The following is a 26369-nucleotide window of genomic DNA, read 5'->3' on the forward strand; positions in this document are numbered from 1 at the left end:
TGCCTATCTCAGTTAAAGCTTGCAACTCTTCCATAGTTGTCATTAGGCTTCCTGGTGGCCTCTCTCACTTGTCCCTTTCTTGCATGGTCACTCCATTTTTGAGGATGGCCTGCTATAGGCAGATTTATAGCTTTGCCATATTCTTTACAGTACTTGATTAAAAACTGTACCCAAGGAATATTCAGTGACTTGGAAATTTTCTTGCATCCATCTCCTGACTTATACTTTTCAATAACCTTTTTGTGGAGTTACTTGGCATTTTCTTTTGTCCTCATGGTATAGTTTTTACCAGGATACTGACTCACCAGCACTGAGACCTTCCAGCTACAGGTGTATTTTTACTACAATTAATTGAAACACCTTGACTGCACACAGGTGATCTCCATTTGACTAATTATGTGACTTCTAAAACCAATTGGCTGCAGCAGTGATGAGTTGATGTGTCATATTAAAGGGGGATGTGTACTTATGCAATCAATTATTTTGTGTTTTATATTTGTAATTTACATCATTTTGTAAAGATGTTTTCACTTCTACACGAAAGCGTCTTTTTCTGTTGATCAGTGTCAAATAAAAAAAAGAAATTAAATCCAAACATGAGGAAATCTGCAGATGCTGGAAATTCAAACAACACACTCAAAATGCTGGTGGAACACAGCAGGCCAGGCAGCATCTATAGGGAGAAGCACTGTCAACGTTTTGGGCCGAGACACTTCATCAGGACTAACCGAAAGGAAAGATACTAAGAGATTTGAAAGTAGTGGGGGGAGGGGGAAATGAGAAACGGTAGGAGAAGACCGGAGGGGGTGGGATGAAGCTAAGAGCTGGAAAGGTGATTGGCAAAAGTGATACAGAGCTGGAGAAGGGAAAGGATCATGGGACGGGAGGCCTCAAGAGAAAGAAAGGGGGAGGGGGGAGCACCGGAGGGAGATGGAGAACAGGCAGGGTGATGGGCAGAGAAAGAGAAAAAAAAACAACTAAATATGTAAGGGATGGGGTAAGAAGGGGAGGAGGGGCATTAACGGAAGTTAGAGAAGTCAATGTTCATGCCATCAGGTTGGAGGGTACCCAGCCGGTATATAAGGTGTTGTTCCTCCAACCTGAGTTTGGATTCATCTTGACAGTAGAGGAGGCCATGGATAGACATATCAGAATGGGAATGGGACGTGGAATTAAAATGTGTGGCCACTGGGAGATCCTGCTTTTTCTGGCGGACTGAGCGTAGGTGTTCAGCGAAACAGTCTCTCAGTCTGCGTCGGGTCTCACCAATATATAAAGGCCACACTGGGAGCACCGGACACAGTATACCACACCAGCTGACTCACAGGTGAAGTGTCGCCTCACCTGGAAGGACTGTCTGGGGCCCTGAATGGTGGTGAGGGAGAAAGTGTAAGGGCAGGTGTAGTACTTGTTCCGCTTACAAGGATAAGTGTCAGGAGGGAGGTTGGTGGGAAGGGATGGGGGGGACAGACGAGTGGACAAGGGAGTCGTGTAGGGAGCGATCCCTGCGGAAAGCAAAAAGTGGGGGGAGGGAAAGATATGCTTGGTAGTGGGATCCCGTTGGAGGTGGCAGAAGTTACGGAGAATTATACGTTGGACCTGGAGGCTGGTGGGGTGGTAGGTGAGGACAAGGGGAACCCTATCCCGAGTGGGGTGGCAGGTGGATGGGGTGAGGGCAGATGTGCGGGAAATGGGAAAGATGTGTTTGAGAGCAGAGTTGATGGTGGAAGAAGGGAAGCCCCTTTGTTTAAAAAAAGGAAGACATCTCCTTCGTCCTGGATTGAAAATCCTCGTCCTGAGAGCAGATGCAGCGGAGACGGAGGAATTGTGAGAAGGGGATAGCATTGTTGCAAGAGAAATTTAAATCCACTGTGATTCAATGTTGTAAAACAATTAAAAATTAAAACTTCCAAGGTGGGGATGAATACTTTTTATCGGCACTGTATGTGTGTTTGTGTATATATGCATTTTTTTTTCCATTTATGGTTGTTTCGGTAACCAGTTTTTTGCCAGATAGTCCCGGTTCCCCAACCATTGGCACAGACCTTGTTAATCTGGGCAACATCTGTGCCGGCATAAATCTTCTTGTTCTTGTCATTGTCATCCGGACGTTTTGGTGGGGTACATGTCGCATAGTCTTGAGGGTCCAGCCCACGATGCCTACTGGGCTGCCACCACTGGGACCTTAAACCCAGGGATCTGCACCATAGATCCCGAATGGTTCCTGCTGTCAGCCTCCAAAACTATATAATTTGTGTGTTTATAAAACTCTAACTTCTCAAAATTGATTAAATTTATCACTTTAAACCAATGAAATATATCAATCAGTGCTTTGGACAACTGTCCCCTTTAAGCAAGTTTTGTAAAATTATCTTAAACACTTGTAATCCTTAAACCTCTTGGCTGTGGTGTGTAATTGGAGTTTTGTTTCCAATGCACCTTAAACTTAAAGTTCATTAGAACTGTTCTTGAGTATAAAGACACTGTGTTGGTATTTGTCCAAATATGAATGTATTTTTCCCAGCTTCACTTCTGAGCAACTTTGTTATTAATGTATTTTGTATAAGATTTTAGAATATAGTTTTTTTTTAAACTCGGATTAGTTGAAGTTTGTCAGGTCTCAAACATACAAGTCTCAGGATTTGGATATATGTGACCATGTTCTCTGTTCTCTGTCCTGGGAATAACCCATGAGTTTATTCCCTTTTCTGTTGGTCTTCAGTACACTCCTTGTGGTTAGTTATAGTACAATATTCAAAGATACTCTTGATTGGAAAAACGCCACAGTGAAGGAAATAAAATCATTTTTAAATGCATTACCATATGTGTCTATTTTAATGGTCCATGTACACTGTCTTAATGCTTTGGAATTTAGCAAGCTTTTAAAAGCTGGCTTTCCGGGATTAAAAAAAAACAAAGTTAAATTAAGAGCCTCTGCTTGAATATTATTAGTATTAGTAACATGCAGGCCAGTATTTAACTTCTGAAGAGAAGCGATCATGACTCGGTTTTGCAGCACTCCCAAGAATTTGTAAGTGAATTAAAATACTGAAGATGCTGAAAATCTGAAATAAAACAGCATACTGTGTTGGTACTTGCTTTTAAGCAAGTAAATTGCAGCTTCTTTCTTACTGTAATCTGTGTGATCATATTTATCTTTTGCAAATCTTCTTCAACAAACCATTAATTTGTACTGATTTCTTGTCTTTGTTCTTGTGGATTGGTTTTACCAAGATTTAGGACAATTTTCAATAAGGTGCAAAGATGTGAGATAATTGGAAGGAGCTAAGTTCAAAGTAAATTTATTACCAAAGTGCAAATATGGTAGCATAGTTGTTAGCACAATTCCTTGCAGTACCAGCAACCTGGGTTCAATTTCTGCCACTGCCTGTAAGGAGTTTGTACGTTCTCTCCATGACCCCCAGGGTTTCCTTCAGGTTCTCCGGTCTCCTCCCACAGATCAAATACATACCGGATGGCAGGATAATTGGTCATTCTAAATTGTCCTGTGATCAGGCTAGGATTAAATTGGGGCTTGCTGTGCAGCATGGCTCAAATGGCTGGAAGGGCCTATTCCATGCTGTATTTTCTTGTGGCCTTCCACTGAAGAACAGAGAAATACAATAGAATCAATGGGAAAACTGCACATAAACAAAAACTGACGAGCAGCCACTGTGCAAAGGAAGACAAACTGTGCACAAACAAAACAAATAAAAAAAACTCTGAGAACATGAGTTGCAGAGTGTGGCATCACTTCAGAGTTGAGGCTGGTTCAGGAGCCTGCTGGTTGAAGGGTAATAATTGTTCCTGAACCTGATGGTGTGGGATCTAATATACCTCCTTCCTGATGACAGCCACGAGAAGAATGCATGGCCTGGATGATTGGGCATGGGTCCTTGATGATGGATGCATTACTTATTCACACGTACAGTGTCTTTGCTCCCTAATTGTTCTTGCAGTGATTTAACATTGTCTTCTTGAATCACCACAGTCTCATGGTCATAGTGTTGAGGAGCTGCACAGTACAGAATGGGCTCTTCCACCCACCACATTCAATGCCCATCCACAAAAAAATCCCAGTTGCCTGCATAAGGACCATATCTTTCTATGCCTTGCCTATTTGTGTCTGTATAAATGCTTCTAACTGTGTCTGATTCCGCCCATATCGATGATGGGCGAAGAGTTCCAGGAGTTTGATTGAGCAGCGATGGAGGAATGGTGCTATATCTCTGAGTGACTTAACCTTCAGCTTCCAGCTCCTGATGTTTCTATGCACTTGCCAGTCTGTTTCAGAAGCCATCTTTTTAACTGACATATAATTTATATCCTATGTGCTGTCTATACCCATGAGTATGTGATGCTGCAGCTAAAGAGTTTTTCATCGTACCTGTACCTCACTGTAAGACCATTAGACATAGAAGCAGAATGGGCCATTTGGCCCATTGAGTATGCCTTGCCATTCTATTATGGCTGATTTATTTTCCCTCTGACCCTCATTCTCCTATCTTCTCCTGCAACCTTTGAAGTCCTCATAATCCAGAACCTATCATAAGTATTCCATTACATTCCTGATTGTGTGTACGAAGGAAAACCTTTGTGTAATCAGGTGAGTTACTGTTGCACAATATTTGGCCCCTAATTTTCCCTTCGAGTTTCTAATCCATTCTATTAATATCACCTTCATCATGAACCTCTACCACATGCTCTCTTCTCGCTGCTGCTATGAGGAAGAAGGTACAGGAGCTTCAGGACTCACATCACCAGGTTCAGGAACAGTTATTACCCCTCAGCCATCAGGCTTTTGAACCAAAGGGGATAACTGAACTGTTCCCACAACCTATGAACACACTTTCAAGGTCTTTACAACTCACATTATTGATATTTATTCTAATGTTTGGTTTTTAGTACTTTAGTATTCTTATTAGTTTTTCTCTTTTTTTGTATTTGCATAATTTGTTGCATTCTGAGCATTGTTTGTCATGTTTGGGAATGCAGTCTTTCATTGATTCTTTTGTGTTTCTTGGATATACTGTGTATGCCAACAAGAAAGTGAATCTTAGGGTAGCATGTATGTACTTTGATAATATATTTACTTTGAACTTAGCCAGACTAAGTCTTGGTACAACGGTTACATGTCAAGAGTAAGTGGTTACAATTACAATGGTCAGTGCCCAGCATTTATTTAACAGGGTTGTTACTTGGCACATCATCATACCCATGTATGTTGTCACGTGAGCTGAAGTGAAACCAATGGAATATTGCTTTATTTTTTCAGAAATAAGGTTTTGGTTTTCTACCATTTATAAATGGAAAGGATTTTTTTCTTTCCCTTTGCTACAATAATGTTAAAACAATTTTCAATCAGTATTTTATGTTTCAAGTATAAAGAATATTTCTAAGAGATATTTTAGGAGCTTGTGTACTCACTTTATTAAGTACACATGTATACAGTATCTGCTCTTATAATTAACCAATCATATGGCATCATCCTAATATATAAAAAGCATGCCACTTGGTCAAGAGGTTCAGTTGTTGATTGTTAAGAGGTTTAGTTGTTGTTTTGTCCAAGCATCAGAACAGGGAAGAAACATAATCTAAGTGACTTTGACTGTGGAGTGATTGTTGGTGCCTTACAGGGTGGTTTGAGTATCTCAGAAACTGATCCCCTGGGTTTTTCATACAAAACAGTCTCTAGACCAGAGTTTCCCAACCTGGGGTCTACAGACCCCTTGGTTAATGGTTGGGGTCCATGGCATAATGGAGCTTGGAAACCCCTGTCCGACAGAAAAAAACATCCAGTGAGTGGCAGTTGTATGGGCGAAAATGCCTTGTAAATGAGAGGTCAGAAGAGAATGATCAAACTGCTTCAAGCTGACAGGAAGGTGACAGAACTCAAATAACCATGCATTACAACAGTGGTGTGAAGAAGAGCATCTCTGAACACACAGCATGTATATAGCGGCAGAAGGAAATGAGTGTACATCTCCGTGGTCAGTTGTGGTACAGGAAGTGCGTAATAAAGTGGCCATGGAGGATATCTTGTGCTTGTATTTCATTTATATCTGAACAAAGGTGCTAACCTGTCAAAAGTTGGTTTACTCACTTGTGTGTGTAAGCCAGCAGACAAATATATTTCATACAAATACAACAGTCGGAAGATCAATTTCAAAACAAATAATTCAGACAACTATTGTGAACAGCTATCACAAAAGGTGCATGAGTGACTACCTGCATAATTCCTGTACATTATAGGGAAGTTGTGTTTTCAGAGCTTCCGTTTTTTAGTAACCTTTTAGCCACAATCCTTCAGTCGGGCGAATGGTGTTAACTACTTTGGTTATTTTGAATGCCTCTTAACAAAAACTAATGAAGAAAATAGCCAAGATTCCTTTCATTTTTTTGAGACACCATGCCACTTAATTAGGATATGAGACTGTTGCCGAACAGTTCAAACTACCATTGGTCACGTCTACTTGTGTAGTTATTAGACACTACACTGTGCTTAGAGCCAACAGTTTTTAAATAGCATCAGTCGTGTGTCCTTGTGTTATGTTATTCATGTGGGCCAGTGGACACCAATTCAAAAAGTGATTTTTGTTCTGCAGGCGCCTCACTAGTGTCTGCAGTGATTTTTGTTCAGTTTTTTAGTCGATCGAGAGAACATAGTATTGCACACTGGATGAATTCCTCCGCTGATAGCTATTGGGAACTGATCATTTTTATATACTGTACTAGTATTGGTAGAGTACTAATGTGTTCTGTATTTCATTTAAGTACATCATTTGTTCGTTGGTCTTTCTTACAGCTTTTGAACAATTTACATGAAATTTTGGTAAATTAGGCCTTAATGTACTGGTCTGGATGTGTCCCAATTAACCAGAGTCCACTGTACTTTGTTTTACTGTATACCAGCACTTTTCCAAAAGCAGTTAAGCTCACTGGCCAATTCCACCCCCCCGTTTTTGGAATTATCTATACAAAATTAGTGGTTTAATCTCAGTCAGTCAAAAGGTAAACTGAAGTTAGTATAGGTGACTTGAAAGCTGTTATGTGTTCTGTGTTGCTGCTGCAAGTATATGCAATGCTTGGAGGAAAATCATGTAAGCAGAATTCGCTAGTAAAACACATACCCAAATCACCCCAACCACAAACTGTTTCACCTGCTACCATCTGCAAAACAGTACCGCAGCATAAAAGCCAGGACAAAGAGGTTCCTGGACAGCTTCTTCCTCCAGGCCATTGGACTGCTTAATTCATGCTGACACAACTGTATTTCTATGTTATATTGACTGTCCTGTTATACGTACTAATTATTATCATTTACGATAAATTGTACATTTAGACAGAGATGTAACGTAACTCCTCGTGTATGTGAAGGATGCAAGCAATAAAGTCAATTCAATTTAATACTTCTCATAAAGGACATAATTAAAGCTCCATCTAATAGGTTAGCCATTACAATTTGTCTTAGCTTCTTCAGAGAAGCCATTCTCTCTTACTGCTTCCATCAGGAAGGAGGTACAGGATGCTTAAGTCCCACACCACCATGTTCAAAAACAGTCATTGCTCTTCAACCATCAAGAGGGAACCAGTTCACTTACCCCAAATGAACTGATTCCACAACATATGTACTCACTTTTAGGGACTGTACAACCCACTTGGCACTTGCTTCAAAAAAAGGCAACAATTGTATCAGTGCCTACGAAGAATAACGTGAGTTGCCTTAATGACTATCACCTGGTAGCACTCATATTGACAGTGATGAAATGCTTTGAGAGGTTGGTCATGACTAGGCTGAACTCCTGCCTCAGCAAGGACCTGGACCCATTGCAATTTGCCTTTTGCCACAACAGGTCGACGGCAGATGCAATCTCAATAGCTCTCCACACGGCTTTAGACCACCTGTACAACACAAACACCTACGTCAGGATGTTGTTCATCAATTATAGCTCAGCATTTACTACCATCATTCCCACAATCCTGATTGAGAGGTTGCAGAACCTGGGCCTCTGTACCTCCCTCTGCAATTAGATCTTCAACTTCCCAACCAGAAGACCATAATCTGTTCAGATTGGTGATAACATCTCCTCCTCGCTGACAATCAACACTGGTGCACCTCAGGGGTGTGTGCTTAGCCCACTGCTCTGCTCTCAATATACCCATGACTGTGTGGCTAGGCATAGCTCAAATACCATCTATAAATTTGCTGATGATACAACCATTGTTGGTGGCATCTTAAATAATGACGAGTGAGTGTACAGGAGCGAGATATGCCAACTAGTGGAGTGGTGCCGCAGCAACAACCTGGCATTCAACATCAGTAAGACGAAAGAGCTGATTGTGGACTTCAGGAAGGGTAAGATGAAGGAACACATACCAATCCTCATAGAGGGTTCAGAAGTGGAGAAAGTGAACAGTTTCAAGTTCCTGGGTGTCAAGATTTCTGAGGATCTAACCTGGTCCCAACATATCTGTGCAATTATAAAGAAGGCAAGACAACAGCTATACTTTATTAGGAGTTTGAAGAGATTTGGCATGCCAACAAATACACTCAAAAACTTCTATAGATGTACTGTAGAGAGCATTCTGACAGGCTGCATCACTGTCTGGTATGGAGGGGCTACTGCACTGGACCAGAAGAAGCTGCAGAAGGTTGTAAGTCCAGCCACCTCCATCTTGGGTACTAACCTACAAAGTATCTGGGATATCTTCAGGGAGTGGTGTCTCAGAAAGGCAGGGTCCATTATTAAGGCTCCCCAGAACCCAGGGCATGCCCTTTTCTCACTGTTACCATCAGGTAGGAGGTACAGAAGCCTTAAGGCACACACTCAGCAACTCAGCAAGGCACACACTCTGCCAACTGATTCCTAAATGGACATTGAATGCTTGGACACTAACGCACTTTTTTACTAGTATTTCTGTTTCTTGCACGATTTTTAATCTATTCAATATACATATACTGCATAAAGTGTACGGAATAAGATTTTTTTTTATATTATGTATTGCATTGAGCTGCTGATGCTAAGTTTAACAAATTTCTCGTCGCATGCCGGTGATAATAAACCTGATTCTGATTCCATGTTCTCTATTTATTGCTTTTTATTATTTTTTACATATTTGCGCAGTTTTCTGTTTTTTGCACATTGGTTATTTGTCAGTGTTGTGTGGGGTTTTTCATTTATTATGTTTCTTTCTATTTACTATGAATGCCAAAAGAAAATGAATCTCAGGGTTGTATATGATGGCATATATGCACTTTGATAACACATTTACTTTAAACTTGGAACTTTTTGTTTGTTCTATTTGTTAAATCAGCTATCATTTCCATCATCATACTTGTGTGAGATGTCTTAATCCAATAGAAACCTTAATAAGCACAATGCTTCACTTGCACTCATCGAACAAATTGCTACATTTTCCTATAATCCATGAAATTTGGAATACTTAATTGGTATAGAAACACTGCATCACTAGGGCTCTGCAGTAACATAATGGTTAGCATGATGCTATTTCAGCTCGTGATGGTCTAGTGCTCAGAGTTTAATTCTGGCACTGTCTGTAAGGAATTTGTGCTTTCTCCCTGTAACCCTTTTAGGCCCCAAACAACAAGGGCATGTTTTTCTTTTGTTTAAACAACTTTACTTTCAATGTAACAACACACACAAAATGCTGGTAGAACACAGCAGGCTAGGCAGCATCTATAGGGAGAAGCGCTGTCGACGTTTTGGGCCGAGACCCTTCGTCAGGACTAACCAAAAGGAAAGATAGTAAGAGATTTGAAAATAGTGGGGGGAGGGGGAATGCAAAATGATAGGAGAAGACCAGAGGGGGTGGGATGAAGCTAAGAGCTGGAAAGGTGATTGGCGAAAGTGATACAGAGCTGGAGAAGGGAAAGGATCATGGGACGGGAGGCCTCAGGAGAAAGAAAGGAGTGGGGGGTAGCACCAGAGGGAGGTGGAGAACAGGCAAACAACTAAATATGTCAGGGATGGGGTAAGAAGGGGAGGAGGGGCGTTAACAGAAGTTAGAGAAGTCAATGTTCATGCCATCAGGTTGGAGGGTACCCAGCCGGTATATAAGGTGTTGTTCCTCCAACCTGAGTTTGGATTCATTTTGACAATAGAGGAGGCCATGGATAGACATATCAGAATGGGAATGGGACGTGGAATTAAAATGTGTGGCCACTGGAAGATCCTGCTTTTTCTGGCTGACCGAGCGTAGGTGTTCTGCGAAACGGTCTCCCAGTCTGTGTCAGGTCTCACCAATATATAAAAGGCCACACTGGGAGCACCGGACGCAGTATACCACACCAGCCAACTCACAGGTGAAGTGTCTCCTCACCTGGAAGGACTGTCTGGGGCCCTGAATGGTGGTGAGGGAGGAAGTGTAAGGGCAGGTGTAGCACTTGTTCAGTTTACAAAGATAAGTGCCAGGAGGGAGATCAGTGGGAAGGGATGGGGGGGATGAGTGGACAAGGGAGTCACATAGGGAGTGATCCCTGCAAAAAGTGGGGGGGTGGGAGGGAAAAATGTTTTTGGTAGTGGGATCCCGTTGGAGGTGGCGGAAGTTACGGAGAATTATATGTTGGACCTGGAGGCTGGTGGGGTGGTAGGTAAGGACAAGGGGAACCCTATCCCGAGTGGGGTGGCGGGTGGATGGGGTGAGGGCAGATGTGCGGGAAATGGGAGAGATGCGTTTGAGAGCAGAGTTGATGATGGAAGAAGGGAAACTCCTTTGTTTAAAAAAGGAAGACATCTCCTTCGTCCTAGAATGAAAAGCCTCATCCTGAGAGCAGGTGTGGTGGAGACGGAGGAATTGTGAGAAGGGGATAGCATTTTTGTAAGAGACAGGGTGGAAAGAGGAATAGCCCAGGTAGCTGTGAGAGTCTGTAGGCTTATAGTAGATATCAGTAGATAAGCCGTCTCCAGAGATGCAACCACACAGATGTTTCCCATTTCCTGCCACCTGCCCTCACCCCTTCAACCCGCCACCCCACTTGGGATAGGGTTCCCCTTGTCCTTACCTACCACCCCACCAGCCTCCAGGTCCAAACATATAATTCTCCGTAACTTCTGCCACCTCCAACGGGATCCTTTCCAGCTCTTAGCTTCATCCCACCTCCTCCGGTCTTCTATCATTTCGCATTTCCCCCTCCCTTCACTACTTTCAAATCTCTTACTGTCTTTCCTCTTGGTTAGTTCTGATGAAGGGTCTCGGCCCGAAACGTCAACTGCGCTTCTCCCTATAGATGCTGCCTGGCCTGCTGTGTTCTATCAGCATTTTGTGTGTGTTTGAATTTCCAGCATCTGCAGATTTCCTTGTGTTTACTTTCAATGTCTCAATTCAATACCTGAGAGTCACTACCTATGCATCCCTCAGTTTCCCTTCTCTTCTGCACACACACATAACAGGGAGAGTGCATTGTGCATGTGTACTAAATACTCGCATAGTCCGAATGAACAGAACTCAACAATTTCCCATTCTTTATATGTATACATTAAAAAATTATATAAAATTAATTAAAGACAATTCAACTGTCCCTTAAGATATGAGAATTAGTTCAAAACCTTGATGTTAATACAATTCTCAAGGTGCTGAATGCCTTCAATAAGTGCCTTTAACAGCACAAGAGCTCCCTTCTTTGTGTGAGTCTGCTAGTTGTTCCTTTGTAGTTGACCATAGCACATGATGAATTTTCTGTGCTTGGGCAAGTTCTTCGATGCTGCTTATCCCCAGGTGAAGCCTCTTTGTAACTAAGTTGGTAGATTTGATGGCATCAGCAAAAGTTATCACAAGTTATCTGTAGACTGTCCCTCTTTGGATACTCTGTACAACTCTTCAAATTTCTTTTGTTGTCATTTGAGGTGTTACAAGACCGCAGGTTCATTTACTGTGAGTGTCGCTTTAAGCGCCTGAGTGAGGCGGGACTACGACGTCAGTCGTGAGTTGCAGCCAACCGCTGCTGCTCAGTAAGGAGGGAGAGAGGGGGGAGAGAGAAAACACGAGAATGTCAGCTTGACACTGCTATGATCTGCAACTCTCCCATGCCCAAAAAGTGCACAACGGATGTATGACTGACACTTCATTTAATCCATATGTGTGCATTTGTTGGAATATCCTGTGGTATCACTTCTGTTGGCCCTTACCTGGATTGGGGTGATCTGTGGTAACCACTTCAAGGCTATATTCCCGTGACTGTCGCCTGCTGATATTTCTAAGTGGATTTCGGAACAACTCAATGGATAAGAATCTTCGGCAACTGATATTTTGTTTACCCAGTGTGGAATCTGTGGAGTTCTTCATAATTGCCTTCTCTCTACATGTTCATGTGGATTTACAAATCTCTCCCCTCACTCACTTATTCCGTGGATTACTGAACTTTTCTACTTTACCATCTTAAGACTTTGCCTTGTTTCCCAAGCTCGATAGTTTGGGAGCTATATATACACATATTTACGCATAACACTGTTAACTTATGTGTATTTTGTTTAATCTTTTATATTTGGAGTAGATACTAATAAAGATAGTGGTATTAACATCGAAACCAAACCATTTCTGATCTATTGCTGCTGGTATGTAACAGAGGTGAAAATCTTCCCTCTACTCATAGCAGTACAATAATATGTCCCTCTTAAGTACTTCCATAAGGAAGATTTCCAAGTGGGGTATCTGGAGACAACGAGCCTCATTGAGCTATTGAAACTTCAAGACTACTTTTTCGGATTGAGTGCTGTGGCATTCTTTGTGCTGGATGCCAAGTTGCAAACTTGATGTCACGTCTGCCCTGTCTTGCCACCTACAGAATCTGACCTATCTTTGACCTAAGTTGCTCAGCTTCAGCTTCACTCGAAGCGTGCGTCCCATTGTGCGGCACGTGATTTCTTGTAGACAGTCTTTTGGTCAATGTCTTTAGCTACCTCAAACACTCCCATTATTTCTCCAGCTTCTGATTCCAACCTGTTTTGCAGCTTCAAACAACACCTCTTTAGTTACTAGGATATCTTCATCTTGATATTTCTCAGATGGTCCAGACTGATCCATACTTGATTCAACCTGAAGTCTGTGTACACATGACATGTCGACTGACCCTGCAGTGTCTGCTACCTTGACTGGTTCTAGGTAATTCAAGTTGTAACAACTTTTGTTTCTCCCAGTGGCTTTACCTGCTCATGATAAGAATTCAGTTTTGTATGAGATACCAGTGTCTTCATCTACAAATCTCACAGTTTGTCCTGTTTTAAAACTGGAACTTCCATGTTGTCTTTCCATTTCTGATCATTTCTGTTCAGGCAAGTCTGTTACGTCCCCACTGCACTCTCTTCAGCACTGTCTATGTCGCTGTTAAGCAACTCTTTTGGGTCCTCAGCTGCACTCTCCTCATCCCTCTCTGTTTCATGTGACCATGTGTCAGGTAAGTGCTTTTCATTTTTTGTCATTCTCTATGGAGTTCTGATAGTCTTCAGATTGTGCTTCATGTAGTCTGGAATGATGCTCTCTCACATATGTACCTCCATGTCTCACCAATACCACAACTCTATCCTGGCCAATGACAACTCCAGGACCTTTCCATTCTGTTCAGTCTGCTCTTTTGTTATACACTTTGTCTCCTGTGTTGTATTTGTCATTTGTAGGACGGACCTGTGTCCTCTCTACTCTTCGAATTCTCTCTGAACACTCTGCTTCAGTGAAAGTCTTTCTTGATGCATGCAGTGCTGAAATATGTTTTTCAACTCATTTACAATTTGTAGGGCCCTCTGGAGCAAGTGGTCTGTCGACCAGTACAGAGGGAAAGTTTGGATTCTGGTTGAACACCAATTGATATGGGCTATGGTCATGTACATTGTGCATGGTATTCTTCGCCATAAGGGCCCAGTGTAGAGCTGTGTTCCAATCACAGCCATTGCTTTTCAACCTTGTTTCAGTAACCATTAGATTGTGAAACTTCAATGCTCCATTAGCGTATTCATGCCGTCATCTTTATATAAAAAAAATTAAGGAAGAAGTGGCAAGATGGAGCCTCATTCCTTTTTTTAGTCTCAGTTCAAGGATTGAGTCTATTAAAATGAATGTACTGCCCAGACTATTATATCTCTTTCAGACCCTACCAATAGAGATTAATCAAAATCAATTCAATGAATGGAACAAGATGCTATCAAGGTATATTTGGCAGGGTAAAAGGCTTAGAGTTCGTCTCAAAACTTTGCAATTAGCTAAGGAAAAGGGGGAATGGGGCTTGCCTTCTCTTAGAGATTATTAGTTTGCATCACAGTTAAGAGCTGTGATATGTTGGTGCAACCCATCATATGATGCTCAATGGAAAAACATTGAGGAGCGGGTACTTCCCATCCCCATACAAGCAATTTTGGCTGATAACCTGCAAAGGTACATAAATACTATTGATAACCCATGGGTGAAATTGACTTTTAAAATATGGAAAACTACTATAAAAGAATATAATCTAGAGGGAGATATTGCAATTCTTAAATGGTGTGCATATGACTGATTTTACACCAAATAAATTGGATGCTAGATTTAAGGACTGGACAGCTAAAGGAATAACAGTTCTTTGCAACATAATGAAAGAAGGAACACTTCAGTTTTGAAATGCTTAAAGAGAAACACATTAGAAAAACAAGATTTTATCGGTATTTACAGATGCAACAATATGTTAATAATACGCTTAAAAATGTGGGCCAAAGGGCCTGTACTGTGCTGTAGGTTTTTTTATGTTTCTAAGAAGGCATACAGTATATTGACCTTCATCAACTGTGGGATTGAATTCAAGAGCCGAGAAATAATGTTGCAGCTATATAGGACCCTGGTCAGACCCCACTTGGAGTACTGTGCTCACTTCTGGTCGCCTCATTACAGAAAGGCTGTGGAAACTATAGAAAGGGTGCAGAGGAGATTTACAAGGATGTTGCCTGGATTGGCGAACATGCTTATGAGAATAGGTTGAGTGAACTTGGCCTTTTCTCATTGGAGCAACGGAGGATGAGAGGGGACCTGATATCAGGTGTATAAGATGATGCGAGGCATTTATCGTGTGGATATTCAAAGGCTTTTTCCCAGGGCTGAAATGGCTATCATGAGAGGGCACAGTTTTAAGATGCTTGGAAATAGGTACAGAGGAGATGTCAGGGGTAAATTTTTTTATGCAGAGTAGTGTGCGCGTGGAATGGGCTGCCAGTGGCATTGATGGAGGCGGACATAATAAGGTCTTTTAAGAGGCTCCTGGTTAGGTACATGAAGCTTAGAAAAATAGAGGGCTATGGGTAACCCGAGGTAATTGCTAAATTAAGTACACGTTCGGCACAGCATTGTTGGCCGAAGGGCCTGTATTGTGCCGTAGGTTTTTTATGCTTCTATGAAAGTTTCCTCCTCCTGTCCTCCTGTAGTCAATAGCAGCTCTTTGGTTTTGTTGATGTTTTTGTAGCACCATTCAGTCAGATTTTCAATCTCTTCTCTATGCTGATTCGACAGCACTTTAAATATCATACCACCGCCAACAACAGCAAACTTAAATATGGCATTGGAGCTGTACTTAGCCTGACAGTCGTAAATATAAAGTGAGTAGAGTTACAAATGCAAGAAAAGAATTAGGTACGGAGGTACATGGATGGTGGGGTATGGAAGGCTGTAATCCAGGTACAGGTCAATGGACTAAGCATCATAATATCTCAGCATGGACTAGATAGATCGAAGGGCCTGTTTCTGTGCTGTAATGTTCTATGACTCCTTGACTATAAATGAAAGCCGAGGCTAAATAATGGTCATCTGACTGTGTACTATAGGGCTGGTATCTCAATCCTGATTCCCTATAAAGTAAATATAATCAGTCTTAAATACAGAGTAAAGAACGGTATGATGCCCAATCTATTCACAAGATTAAATGAAAGTGAGCTATGACATTTATTGCTGTCACGTGCATCATATATCTTTTTGTATTTCAAACACAAGGTTTGGGTAATTTAAGTGCCAGTTGTAGAACTGAGACTGCGGTCTACAATTAATGGGCTTCTGGATCAGCTGTGACTGGCTTCTTGGCTATGGACTCACTTTCATGAACTTTGATTCTGAATGTTGTTAGCTTATTACTTTCATTGTTTACACGATTCACGATTTGCATTTTTTCTTCACACTGGGTGTTTGACGGTCTTTTATTTAAATAGATTCTATTCGGTTTCTTTATTTTGTGGCTGCGTGTAAGAAGACAAATCTCAAGGTTGTATATCGTATACGTACTTCGATAATAATTGTCCTTTGTCCAGCATTCTGTTTATGTTGGGCAATGAGAAATCTTTCCAAAAAAATATTAAATTTTATTCTCAGTTGGAAGAACAGATGGCAGTAAAACCTTAACCACTTTCGAACATTAACTCTTACGAACTGGTAAAACCAGTTTTGCCAGAAACTTAATTTTTTCGGGTTGATTTAAAACCTTTTGAAATGATACACAAGAACATAAAACGAGGGAGGAGCTGGCCATTCAGTCTGGTACAAAAGGGCCACTGTTAGAAGGTGGCAAGCTTAGCCAGCACCAGTCCCCCAACATCGAGGACACCTTCAAAAGACAATGCCTCAGAAAGGTGGCGTCTATTATTAAGGATCCGCATTACCCCATATGTGCTCTCTTTTCATTTCTACCATCAGGTAAGAGGTACAGGAGCCTGAAGTCACACACTTAACATTTTAGGAACAGCTTCTTCCCTTCCACCATCATATTTCTGAATGAACAATGAACCCATGTGCATTACTTCACTGTTTCTGTTCTCGTTTTGCACCACATATTTTATATATTCACTTTTTATTGTAATTTATAGTATTTTTTACATATTACACTGCAATGCTGCCACAAAAGAACAAGTTTCACAACATATATCAGTGATATTAAACCTGATTCAGATGCTTTCTCCATCATTCAGTAAGAAAATCGCCTACCCTCTATAATAAAAACAAAAGCACAAGAAACACTATGGATCAAGCAGCATCTGTGGAAAGTGAAGCAGTCCAAGACATTCTGTTCATCAGAGAACAGTAAGAGAAATTGTCTAGAAATGGAGGAAACTCAGTACTGTTGCTACTCTCCCTAGGAGTGGGCATCCCACAAAGATCACATCAAGAGCACAACATGCAATGCTAAAGGAGATGAAAAAGAACCCAAGGGTTCAAAAGACCTGCGGAAATCTCTAAAACTTTCTGAAGTCTCTGTTCATGTGTCCAACTAAAACAGAGCAAGAATGGACACCATGGAAGAAACCACTGGTCTCCAAAAAAATATTGCTGCACATCTCAAGATTTCAAAAGACAATCTGGCTGTTCTACAGTGCTTCTGGGACGATGTTCTCTGGACAAGTGAGACAAAAGTTGAACTTATTAGGAGAAATGCACACTGCTAATTTTGGAGGAAAAAGGGCACAGCACACCTACACCAAAGCCTCATCCCAACTGTGAAGCATGGTGCCAGCATAAGTGGTGCATGTGGGTTTGATTTCAATGTTTAAGAGAAATTCCACGCTCTCACCACCCTCTTGAGTGAAGGAAGTTTCCCCTCTTGTTCCCCTTAAACATTTCACCTTTAATTCATGACCCTAGTTCTTATCTTACCCAACCTTAATGGAAAAAGATCTGCTTGCATTTACCCTATCTAATTCCCTTATAATTTTGTATACCTCTATCAAATTTCCCCTTAATCTTCCACATTCCTGGAAATGAAGTCCTAACCTAATCAACCTTTCTCTATTACAGTTGTTTAAGCTTGACTAGTAATTTGTTATTGCTCAGAAGATGACACTTCTATTGCCTCTGGCAATGCATGTTCTTTCTTGAGTAGAAATCTGTAGAATTCAAACTGTGGAGATCAGCTGTGTGCTATTTAAGTTCTGCTATCATCCAGTTCAGGTGGCGGAGTGGGGATGTGTCTCTACCAAAGGAGGTGTGAGGTGCTGTTTCCCTCCACTAGCCTGCAGGTCACCCTTGGGCAAAGTTTTAACACCTGCTTAGCCCCTCACCAATCAAGGCTATGTGAAGCCCTGGGAGCAGGTCATATGATCGTCATATGAGCAACTGATGCATATCACAAGTCCTGGTTATGCGACCACTGACAGCAGGCAATCTCTGGAGATTATTGTTAATGGCTAGGGTTACCTGTCTTATAAAGACACTGTTCAGAAGAAGACAAATGCAAACCACTTCTGTAGAAAAATTTGCCAAGAACAATCATGGTCATGGACAGCCCATGATTTTCCATGCCCTATGACATGGCACATCATGATGATGATATAACTATGTACTAAAATATGCCTTTTGATTTTGTGTTTTATATTGTGTTTTTGCTTGTTTTTTTTTTGTTGCCGTTTGCACTTTTTTGCATGTGGGAGGAATGAGGTTTGATATTTGATGTTTTCCTTTGAACGGATTGGTTCCATGGTTCTGCTTTGTTTCATGACTGACTGGGAAGACAAATTTCAGGGTTGTAAACTGCATACATATTTTGACAAATGTGCTATGAAGCTTTGAAACTTGACACCACACTTTCATGACTTTTGTTATTGCCAAACTATTAAAGCTGACATAATAAAAAGAGAACTGTCTGCATACAAAAATTTCAAATGTTTGCATCACAAGATTTAGCCCCCTTGGCATTATTTGAACACCCAGTTTAGGGTAATGTTGGCTGTAGCACTGTAACACAGGAGGGGGGGAGATGCATCTTTTATGAGTCATTTAATATAGATGTACCTATATTTACTCTCTCATGAACATAAAAGAATTCTACTATTTGAAGAGCAGGGAAATTACTGGATGCTCTAACCAATGGATAACCTCTGTCAACTCTGATTCTCAACATCAGACTAGAAATAAACATGAGGGGAACTACTTCACTCAGAGGGAGGTGAGGGTGAGGATGAGCTGCCAGCACAAGTGCTGAATGCTGCTTCGATCAACTGTTTTTGCACTTTTGTTTATCCCGAAGAATGGTAAATGGGTGAGAGATGATTTAGGGAGATAATGAAATTTATTACAAATGTTGAATTGGACAATGCAGTAGCGAATGGTGGGGTTAAGATGGCCACAGGTACTGAATAGCATTTCGATAGGCTAGGAGCTAAATTCCTTGTACCTCTTGACCCCTAACTTGTACAGCAAAATCAGTTCACTTGTAGATCCATCCATTTGATCTTTTACCTGCTGTAATTGTATAGCCCAGACACAGCAGATTATGTTTGGTTGCAAAATACCTTTGTAATACTTACTGCATGGATTAATAAAGTTCATGAATTTCAGAATCCAATTTAATATCACTGGCATTTGCCATGAAATTTAATTGTAATGCATAGTAATATAAAAATATAAATTACAATAAAAAATACAAACACACAAACAAATAAACTAGTGCAAAAAGAGAGCAAAGATAAAAGGTAGTGTTCATGGGTTGAATGTTCATACTGAAATCTGATAAGAGAGAGGAAGAAGCTGTTGCTGAAACACTGAGTGTGTGTTGTAGGGATCCTATACCTTCTCTCTGATGATAGCAATCAGAAGAGGTCATGTCCTGTGCTAGTGGTCCTTAATGACAGATGCTGCCTTTTTGAAGCCTCGCTCCTTGAAGATTGAAAATTGAAGTTTTTGAGGCATTGTTCTTGGAGTGACGAAGGATGAGAGGTGACCTGATAGAGGTCTATAAGATGACGAGAGGAATTGATTGTTTGGATAGCCAGAGGCTTTTTCCCAGGTTTTAGATGGCTAACACAAGGGGGCACAGTTTTAAGATGCTTGGAAGGAGGGGATGTCAGGGGTAAATTTTTCACACAGAGAGGTGGGTGTGCGGAATGCACTGCTAGCAATGGTGATGGATGCAGATACAATAGGGTATTTTAAGAGACTCTTCGATAGATACATTGAGCTTAGAAATATAGAGGGCTATGTGCTAGGGAAGTTCTAGGCAGTTTCTAGAGTAGGTTATATGCTTGGCACAACGTTGTGGGCTGCAGAGCCTGTAACATGCTGTAGGATTCTGTGTTCTATGTCCTGGATTCTGGGGAGGCTAGTGCCAATGATAAAGCTGGTTGAGTTTACAATCTTCAATCTCTGAGGATTATCACCTTGTCCTGGTGAGTTCCTGAGATCCTGAAAATGATGCCATCTAGAGCTAAGCTCCTGATAGGGTCATTGATGGTGATAAGGTAAAAGGAGAGATTCCAGACAAAGAGCGATCCAATGAAGACCGCAACAGAAGATGATGACACATTAGAACGGCAGTGAAGGCGAATGAAGGCTGCAGCAGTGAAGGGTCATCTGTTGCCTCGTAGTCCATGCCACTGGACCCTCACCATGATTTGTCAAGAACAACATGCTGGCTGCCCATGCATCAGCCTCCCCTCATCGAACAGTGTCACCTACTGGCATTTGCTATTTAAGGTATAACCTTAATAAAGGATATCATACTCGACATGCGTGAAGGCGCTACTACTGCAATAACCTCGTGCAGACTTTTCTGATTCTGTGCAGTGGCCCCTCCATACCACATGAGTGTTCTGCTGAAGGGCCAGAAAATCTATAAAAGCATGCAGTCAATCTGTCAGTATGAATGATCTCGGTGCTTTTCCCGATGGCCTCATGTATTAGAGTATCTGCCAAAAATCATAACTTGAAATTAACTTCACCCATCCAAATTAAGACTGGATTAGAATAAGGAGGATGCTTTATAACTGGCTTTATAAATGTCAGTATGTAGCAAATTTGAGAGTTTTTGAAGAATCATATGTGTTGATGTAAAATTGCTCCCTATCTCAACTTACAGACATTTGGTTTTGTAAAACATGCAACATAAAATATAGATTAATAAACAAGTGGTCCTTTTAAATGTAATGTGCACGCCTTCCTGTTCCAGTAAGATGGTGTCATGCTCGGATGCACTGTCCTTGCCAGGTCCAATCAAAAATGTCATTGTCTTTTTTTCTCTCGCAAGACTCTGCTGGACATTAAGAACTTAAAGTACTGCAGATCTACCCCATCAGCGAGTTGCTCAGTAGCAGGGCAGCTGGAGAAGCTATGGATGGTTTTGCTGCCTGGTGTTGGAGTCAGTGTGTGAAGGCGGTGTGCAGTGTAATAGTGAGTGATTGTCTTAGACATTTCTCTTTGTGATTGTAAAACTCTGGACATCGGTAATGTAGAGTACTGCAGTTCAATTCCATGGCTTATTGGCGAGGCCTTGTGCTGCAGGCTTGCCTGTTGCAGTTGCCCAATGGAGGAAACCCTAGAGATAGTGCAGTGTGACATCCATGCTGGTTTGGGGGCTCCTCTCGTTGCCTCCAGTGTTCGCACAATCTGGATTGCATTTGTCTGTGTACTGCTGCGGGTTTGTTCTCGCCAACGGCATCCATGCACCCACCATCGACCTACAGGACATGGATTTTCACACATGGACTTGGGCTGTTATATTATTGTATGTGATTGTATGTTTACTGCTATCTTGTACATGCTTTCTGCTGTGTGTGACTGTTGGTACTGTGTTTTGTACCTTGGCCCCAATGTAACACTGTTTCATTTGGCTGTATTTGTGTATGGCTGGATGAAAATTAAACTTGATAGCTGATTAGAAATGGAAACATGCTGATTAGCAAAACCAGTAAATCGCTTAAATACTGAAGGAATTCAACACGTCAGGCAGCATCCATGGAAGTGAATAACAATCAATATTTCAGACTGACACCTTTCTTCAGGACTGGAAAGTAAAGGGGAAGATGACAAAATAAAAAGGAGCAAAGCTTAGAAGATGATAAGTGAAGCCAGGTGGGTGGGAAAGGTCATAGGCTAGAGAGGAAGGAATCTGAGAGGAGAGGAGAGTTGTTGCATGGCTATCCCTCGAGGTCGAGGATGATGGACTTCGTTCCATAGTGGCCCACAGAGTGAAGACGCCTGTGCATGTATTTTTTTAATGTGTTCCTGATGTTGCAGTCCAAGAAGCACTCAGTACTTCACAAATCAACCAATTGAATCCACGACAATTGGAGCTGATGGATTTGTTGCAGCCTTCATTCACCTTCACAGCTGTTGAATTGGAAGTAACTTCATCTGCCTGTTCCACCATTGAGGTCCTATTGGATTGTTCTTTGTCAGGGACCTCACCCTCGTCCTTACCGCCGTGGGTGACCCTACCAGGAGCATAGCTCCAGACGGCATCGCTCTCAGGATCTCAAGACCACACAAGCTTCTCCATCATGACAAGGTGACAATCCACAGAGGAGAGAGGAGAATGGTCCATAGGAGAAATGAAAGGAGGAAGGGCATCAGGGGGTGATGGTGGTAGGCAGGTGAGAAGAGGCAGCTGAATGGGAAATAGAAAAAGAGGGGAGGGGGAGGAAATTTTATTTACCGGAAGGAGAAATCGATATTCTTGCCATCGAATTTGGAGACTACTTAGACAGAATATAAAGTGTTGTTCCTCCACCTTGAGGGTGGCCTCATCTTGACACAACAGGAGGCCGAGTGACACATTGGAATGGGAATTGAAATATTTGGCCACCAGGAATTTTGCTTTTGGTGGATTTGCTTGACGAAGCGATCCCTCAATTACGATGGGTCTCACAAATGTAAAGGAGTCCGCATTGAAGTATTTTATCTGAGTATTGGTCACTTCCCTACAGGAAAGATATAAGTATGGTTGAAAAGGTACAGAGAAAATTTATAAGGATGCCTGGAGGAACATGCTGAGATTAAACAGGTTGGGGCTTTATTCCTCAGAATGTAAGAGATTAAGAGGAATTTGATGGAGGTATACAAAATTGAAGAGTATAGATAGGGTAAATGCAAGCAGGCTTTTTCCACTGAGGTTGGGTGGGACTGCAACCAGAGGTCATGGGTTAAGGGTGAAAGGGATGTGAGAGTGTGGAATGAGTTGCCAGCAAAAGTGGTGCATGCAATCTTGATTTCAATATTTAATAGCAGCTGAATTTGGTACATGAATCATAGGCATATGGAGGGCTATATTCCTGGTGCAGGTTGATGGGAGTAGGCAGTTTAAATGGTTTCAGCATGGACTAGATGGGCTGAAGGGCCTGTTTCTGTGCTGTACTTTATGACTGAGTTCAAAATCAAGTGAAGGGAAAGATGGACTGTTGAGGCAGATGGAAAAATAAATAATTATCTCATTCGATGGAAGAAGAGGTTGCATCATTATTGGAAAAAACTGTACACTATTTTGTATTCCATGGAGAGTGGGCCTGTCAGTCAGAGTCATAGAATTATACGGCGTGGAAACAGAGCCTTCAGTCCAACTTGTCCATATTGAACAAGGTGCCTTCCAGACCTAGTCCCATTTTCCTGCATTTGCCTCACATTCCTCTGCTGCCACCCTGAAAGCAAGGGTGAATTTCATCTCTCAAATGACTTCTTGGGGTTTAGGGTCTCTTGAGTTGTCTTGATCAAATCAGTTGTGTTTCTTGTAGAGAGGCCAGTTCCTTCAAGAGTACCACAACCTTGCCATTAGGTTGGAGGCTTGCGTGACTCAGTGACCTGGAGAGTAACATTGATTGGAGTCAGGGCTTTATGTTTCGGCTCTTGGATAGAGTCACCCATGCCAAATAGGTCAAGGGGTAGAGGCCAGACCAAGAGTGGTCCACTGGTCTGCCAGGTTTGGGGGTTCTGCTCAGGACTAACACACCAGACTGGTAAAACAAAATTGTTGCAGAAACAGCATTGCAGATTCCTACAGTCCGCTGGAGAACTTTAGCAGGGCCGAAACGTCGTCACTACCTCCTCCCATAGATGCTGTCTGGCCTGCTGAGTTCTGCCAGCATTTTGTGTGTTAGTAATTGCCTTTGTTTAAGATTAAAATATGGGTGGCTGGATGGAGATACATCTCTACCAAAAGAATTGTAAAGCACTCCTTCTCTCTGCTAGCCTGCAGGTCACCCTAGAGCAAGGTGTAGCAACTGCGTACCCCTCCCCACCTCCCCCCCCGGATCGGGTTCATGTGAAGCCATGGGAGCAGGTGGTGGATGGTCGTATGAGCAGCTGGTGCAGATCACAAGTCCTGGTTATGTGACCACTGACGCCAGGCAGACAATCTCTGAAGAGTGTTGATAATGACTGGGGTCATCTGTCTTGTAAAGCTACTGCCAAGAAGAAGGCAATGGCAAATCACTTCTGTAGAAAAATTTGCCAAGAACAATCATGGTCATGGAAAGATCATGATCACATAACGAATGAATGATAGAAATATGATAGAAATTATTAAAATCTGTAAATAACAAATACTGACAACCAGTGTGGAAAAGAACATAAATTATGCAAATAATAGAAGTAAATAAATAATACTGGAAACATGAGCTGTATTTCCATAGGGTCCTTTGCAAGTCTGTGCGGCAGTTCAGGGTGCTGCTTATGACTAGACTGCTTCTACTATTCTTTCCCCTACCTGCCACTCACCCCACTGAAGACAGGTTTGGTTCACGTTTAGATTTGTTTTTGTAGCAGGAGATCGATGTCGGCCCCTTCAGGCACATTGTAAAGGTACAGTTGAGGATTTTTTTTTAACATAGGTTAGAGTCGTACATGCACGAGCTGCCTCTTGTCCTCTAATTTATCTTAGATAATATTTTCAAAATAAACAAAGCATCAGATGAAGAACAATTAGAAAAACTTAGGAAAGTTAAGTTTAATTACCTTTTCTCTTTGTGTCCTGCAGGTTGTTGGGAGAGGAGCCTTTGGAGTTGTCTGCAAAGCAAAATGGCGTGGAAAAGATGTAGCAATAAAGCAAATAGAAAGTGAATCGGAGAGGAAAGCATTCATTGTTGAGGTACTTTATCAGTGTATAAAACTTCTCACAGACTTTTAGAGCAATGTTTTCTCTGAATACCACATGCATTCTGGTACATCCATCTCAGATAGAAACATAGAAAATAGGTGCAGGAGTAGGCCATTCGGCCCTTCGAGCCTGCATCGCCATTCAGTATGATCGTGGCTGATCATCCAACTCAGAACCTTGTACCTGCTTTCTCTCCATACCCCCTGATCCCTTTAGCCACAAGGGCCATATCTAAGTCCCTCTTAAATATTGCCAATGAACCGGCCTCAACTGTTTCCTGTGGCAGAGAATTCCACAGATTCCCCCTCTCTGTGTGAAGAAGTTTTTCCTCATCTTGGTCCTGAAAGGCTTCCCCTTTATCCTTAAACTGTGACCACTCGTTTTGGACTTCCCCAACATCAGAAACAATCTTCCTGCATCTAGCCTGTCCAATCCCTTTAGAATTTTTTACATTTCAATAAGATACCCCCTCAGTCTTCTAAATTCCAGTGAGTATAAGCCTAGTCAATCCAGTCTTTCTTCATATGAAAGCCCTGCCATCCCAGAAATCAATCTGGTGAACCTTCTTTGTACTCACTCTAATGTCTTTCCTCAAATTAGGGGACCAAAACTGCACACAGTACTCCAGGTGCGGTCTCACCAAGGCCTTGCACAACTGCAGTAGAACCTCCCTGCTCCTGTACTCAAATCCTTTTGCTATCCTTTGCTGATTTCAAATGCAACGTTCATACATCCCTTTTCAATGCAACTGCCCCATCCCATATCTGTTAGCGGACTCTGACTGCTAGATCCCATCTCTTGATCCCCTTGTCTTCTTCAGTGCACTGTCTAAACTGCCTGTGCTAATCTTGCTGTGAGAGTGAAGGTAGAACTAATGAAAGAAGGAAGAGGGAGAGAGCTATCCTTCTCTTGGCCCCTTTTATTTTCTGTTGTCAAGATGCTGTCTCCACCAACCTCACTCATCCCTCCTCACCCTACCATGATCATCTCTCAGATTCAATGGCATAGATGGCTCAAGAAATATCTGGCCTACTCCTATTTTTATTTGCTTTCTTCTAGTACAATTTGTAAACTTATCCATCTGAAGGTTACAGCTGGCCACGTGAATTTCTTCTCTGATACAAAATATTTCAGAATCAGAATCACAGTCTTATCACAAGAAATTTGTTCTTTTGTGGCATCAAAGTCATTCTGAGGCTTCAGTTGGTCAGTGTTGACCATGGATATTGCATCCTAGCTGTCTAAATACGCAAGCCTGGGTAGTACGCAATCTAAATACGCAAGCCTGGAGAGCAAGCTGTTGCCCATGTACTTTGAGACAAAGACCACTTAATCACCTTAAAAGACAACCGGGAGAATGTGCGCAATGAGATAATACCTCATTTTTCAACTGTCATTCCGCATATTTGGAGACAAAGTATAATTAGATTACCATATCCTGCAGGTGCAAAAAGCCAGCGGCGCGTAGTTTGACAGCTAATTTTTGCATGCCAGCAGAACAAACTGGCCCTTTACCATCTCAGTGGTAATGAGAAAAGGGCATATCCTAGTTGTTGAG

At 41.8% G+C, this 26369-nt stretch overlaps 1 protein-coding gene across 4 annotated transcripts in view; it reads left to right on the forward strand.

Moving 5' to 3' along the window:
• map3k7 (mitogen-activated protein kinase kinase kinase 7) overlaps positions 1-26369 on the forward strand; it is a 135344-nt gene that overhangs the window by 14683 nt on the left and 94292 nt on the right. For all 4 annotated transcript variants that reach the window (XM_059981397.1, XM_059981398.1, XM_059981399.1 and 1 more), the window contains exon 2: positions 24692-24802. In XM_059981397.1, the coding sequence (XP_059837380.1) occupies positions 24692-24802 (111 nt within the window). The remainder of the gene's footprint in view (positions 1-24691; positions 24803-26369) is intronic.

This window comes from Hypanus sabinus, chromosome 10 (assembly GCF_030144855.1).
Source record: "Hypanus sabinus isolate sHypSab1 chromosome 10, sHypSab1.hap1, whole genome shotgun sequence".
NCBI lineage: Eukaryota > Metazoa > Chordata > Chondrichthyes > Myliobatiformes > Dasyatidae > Hypanus > Hypanus sabinus.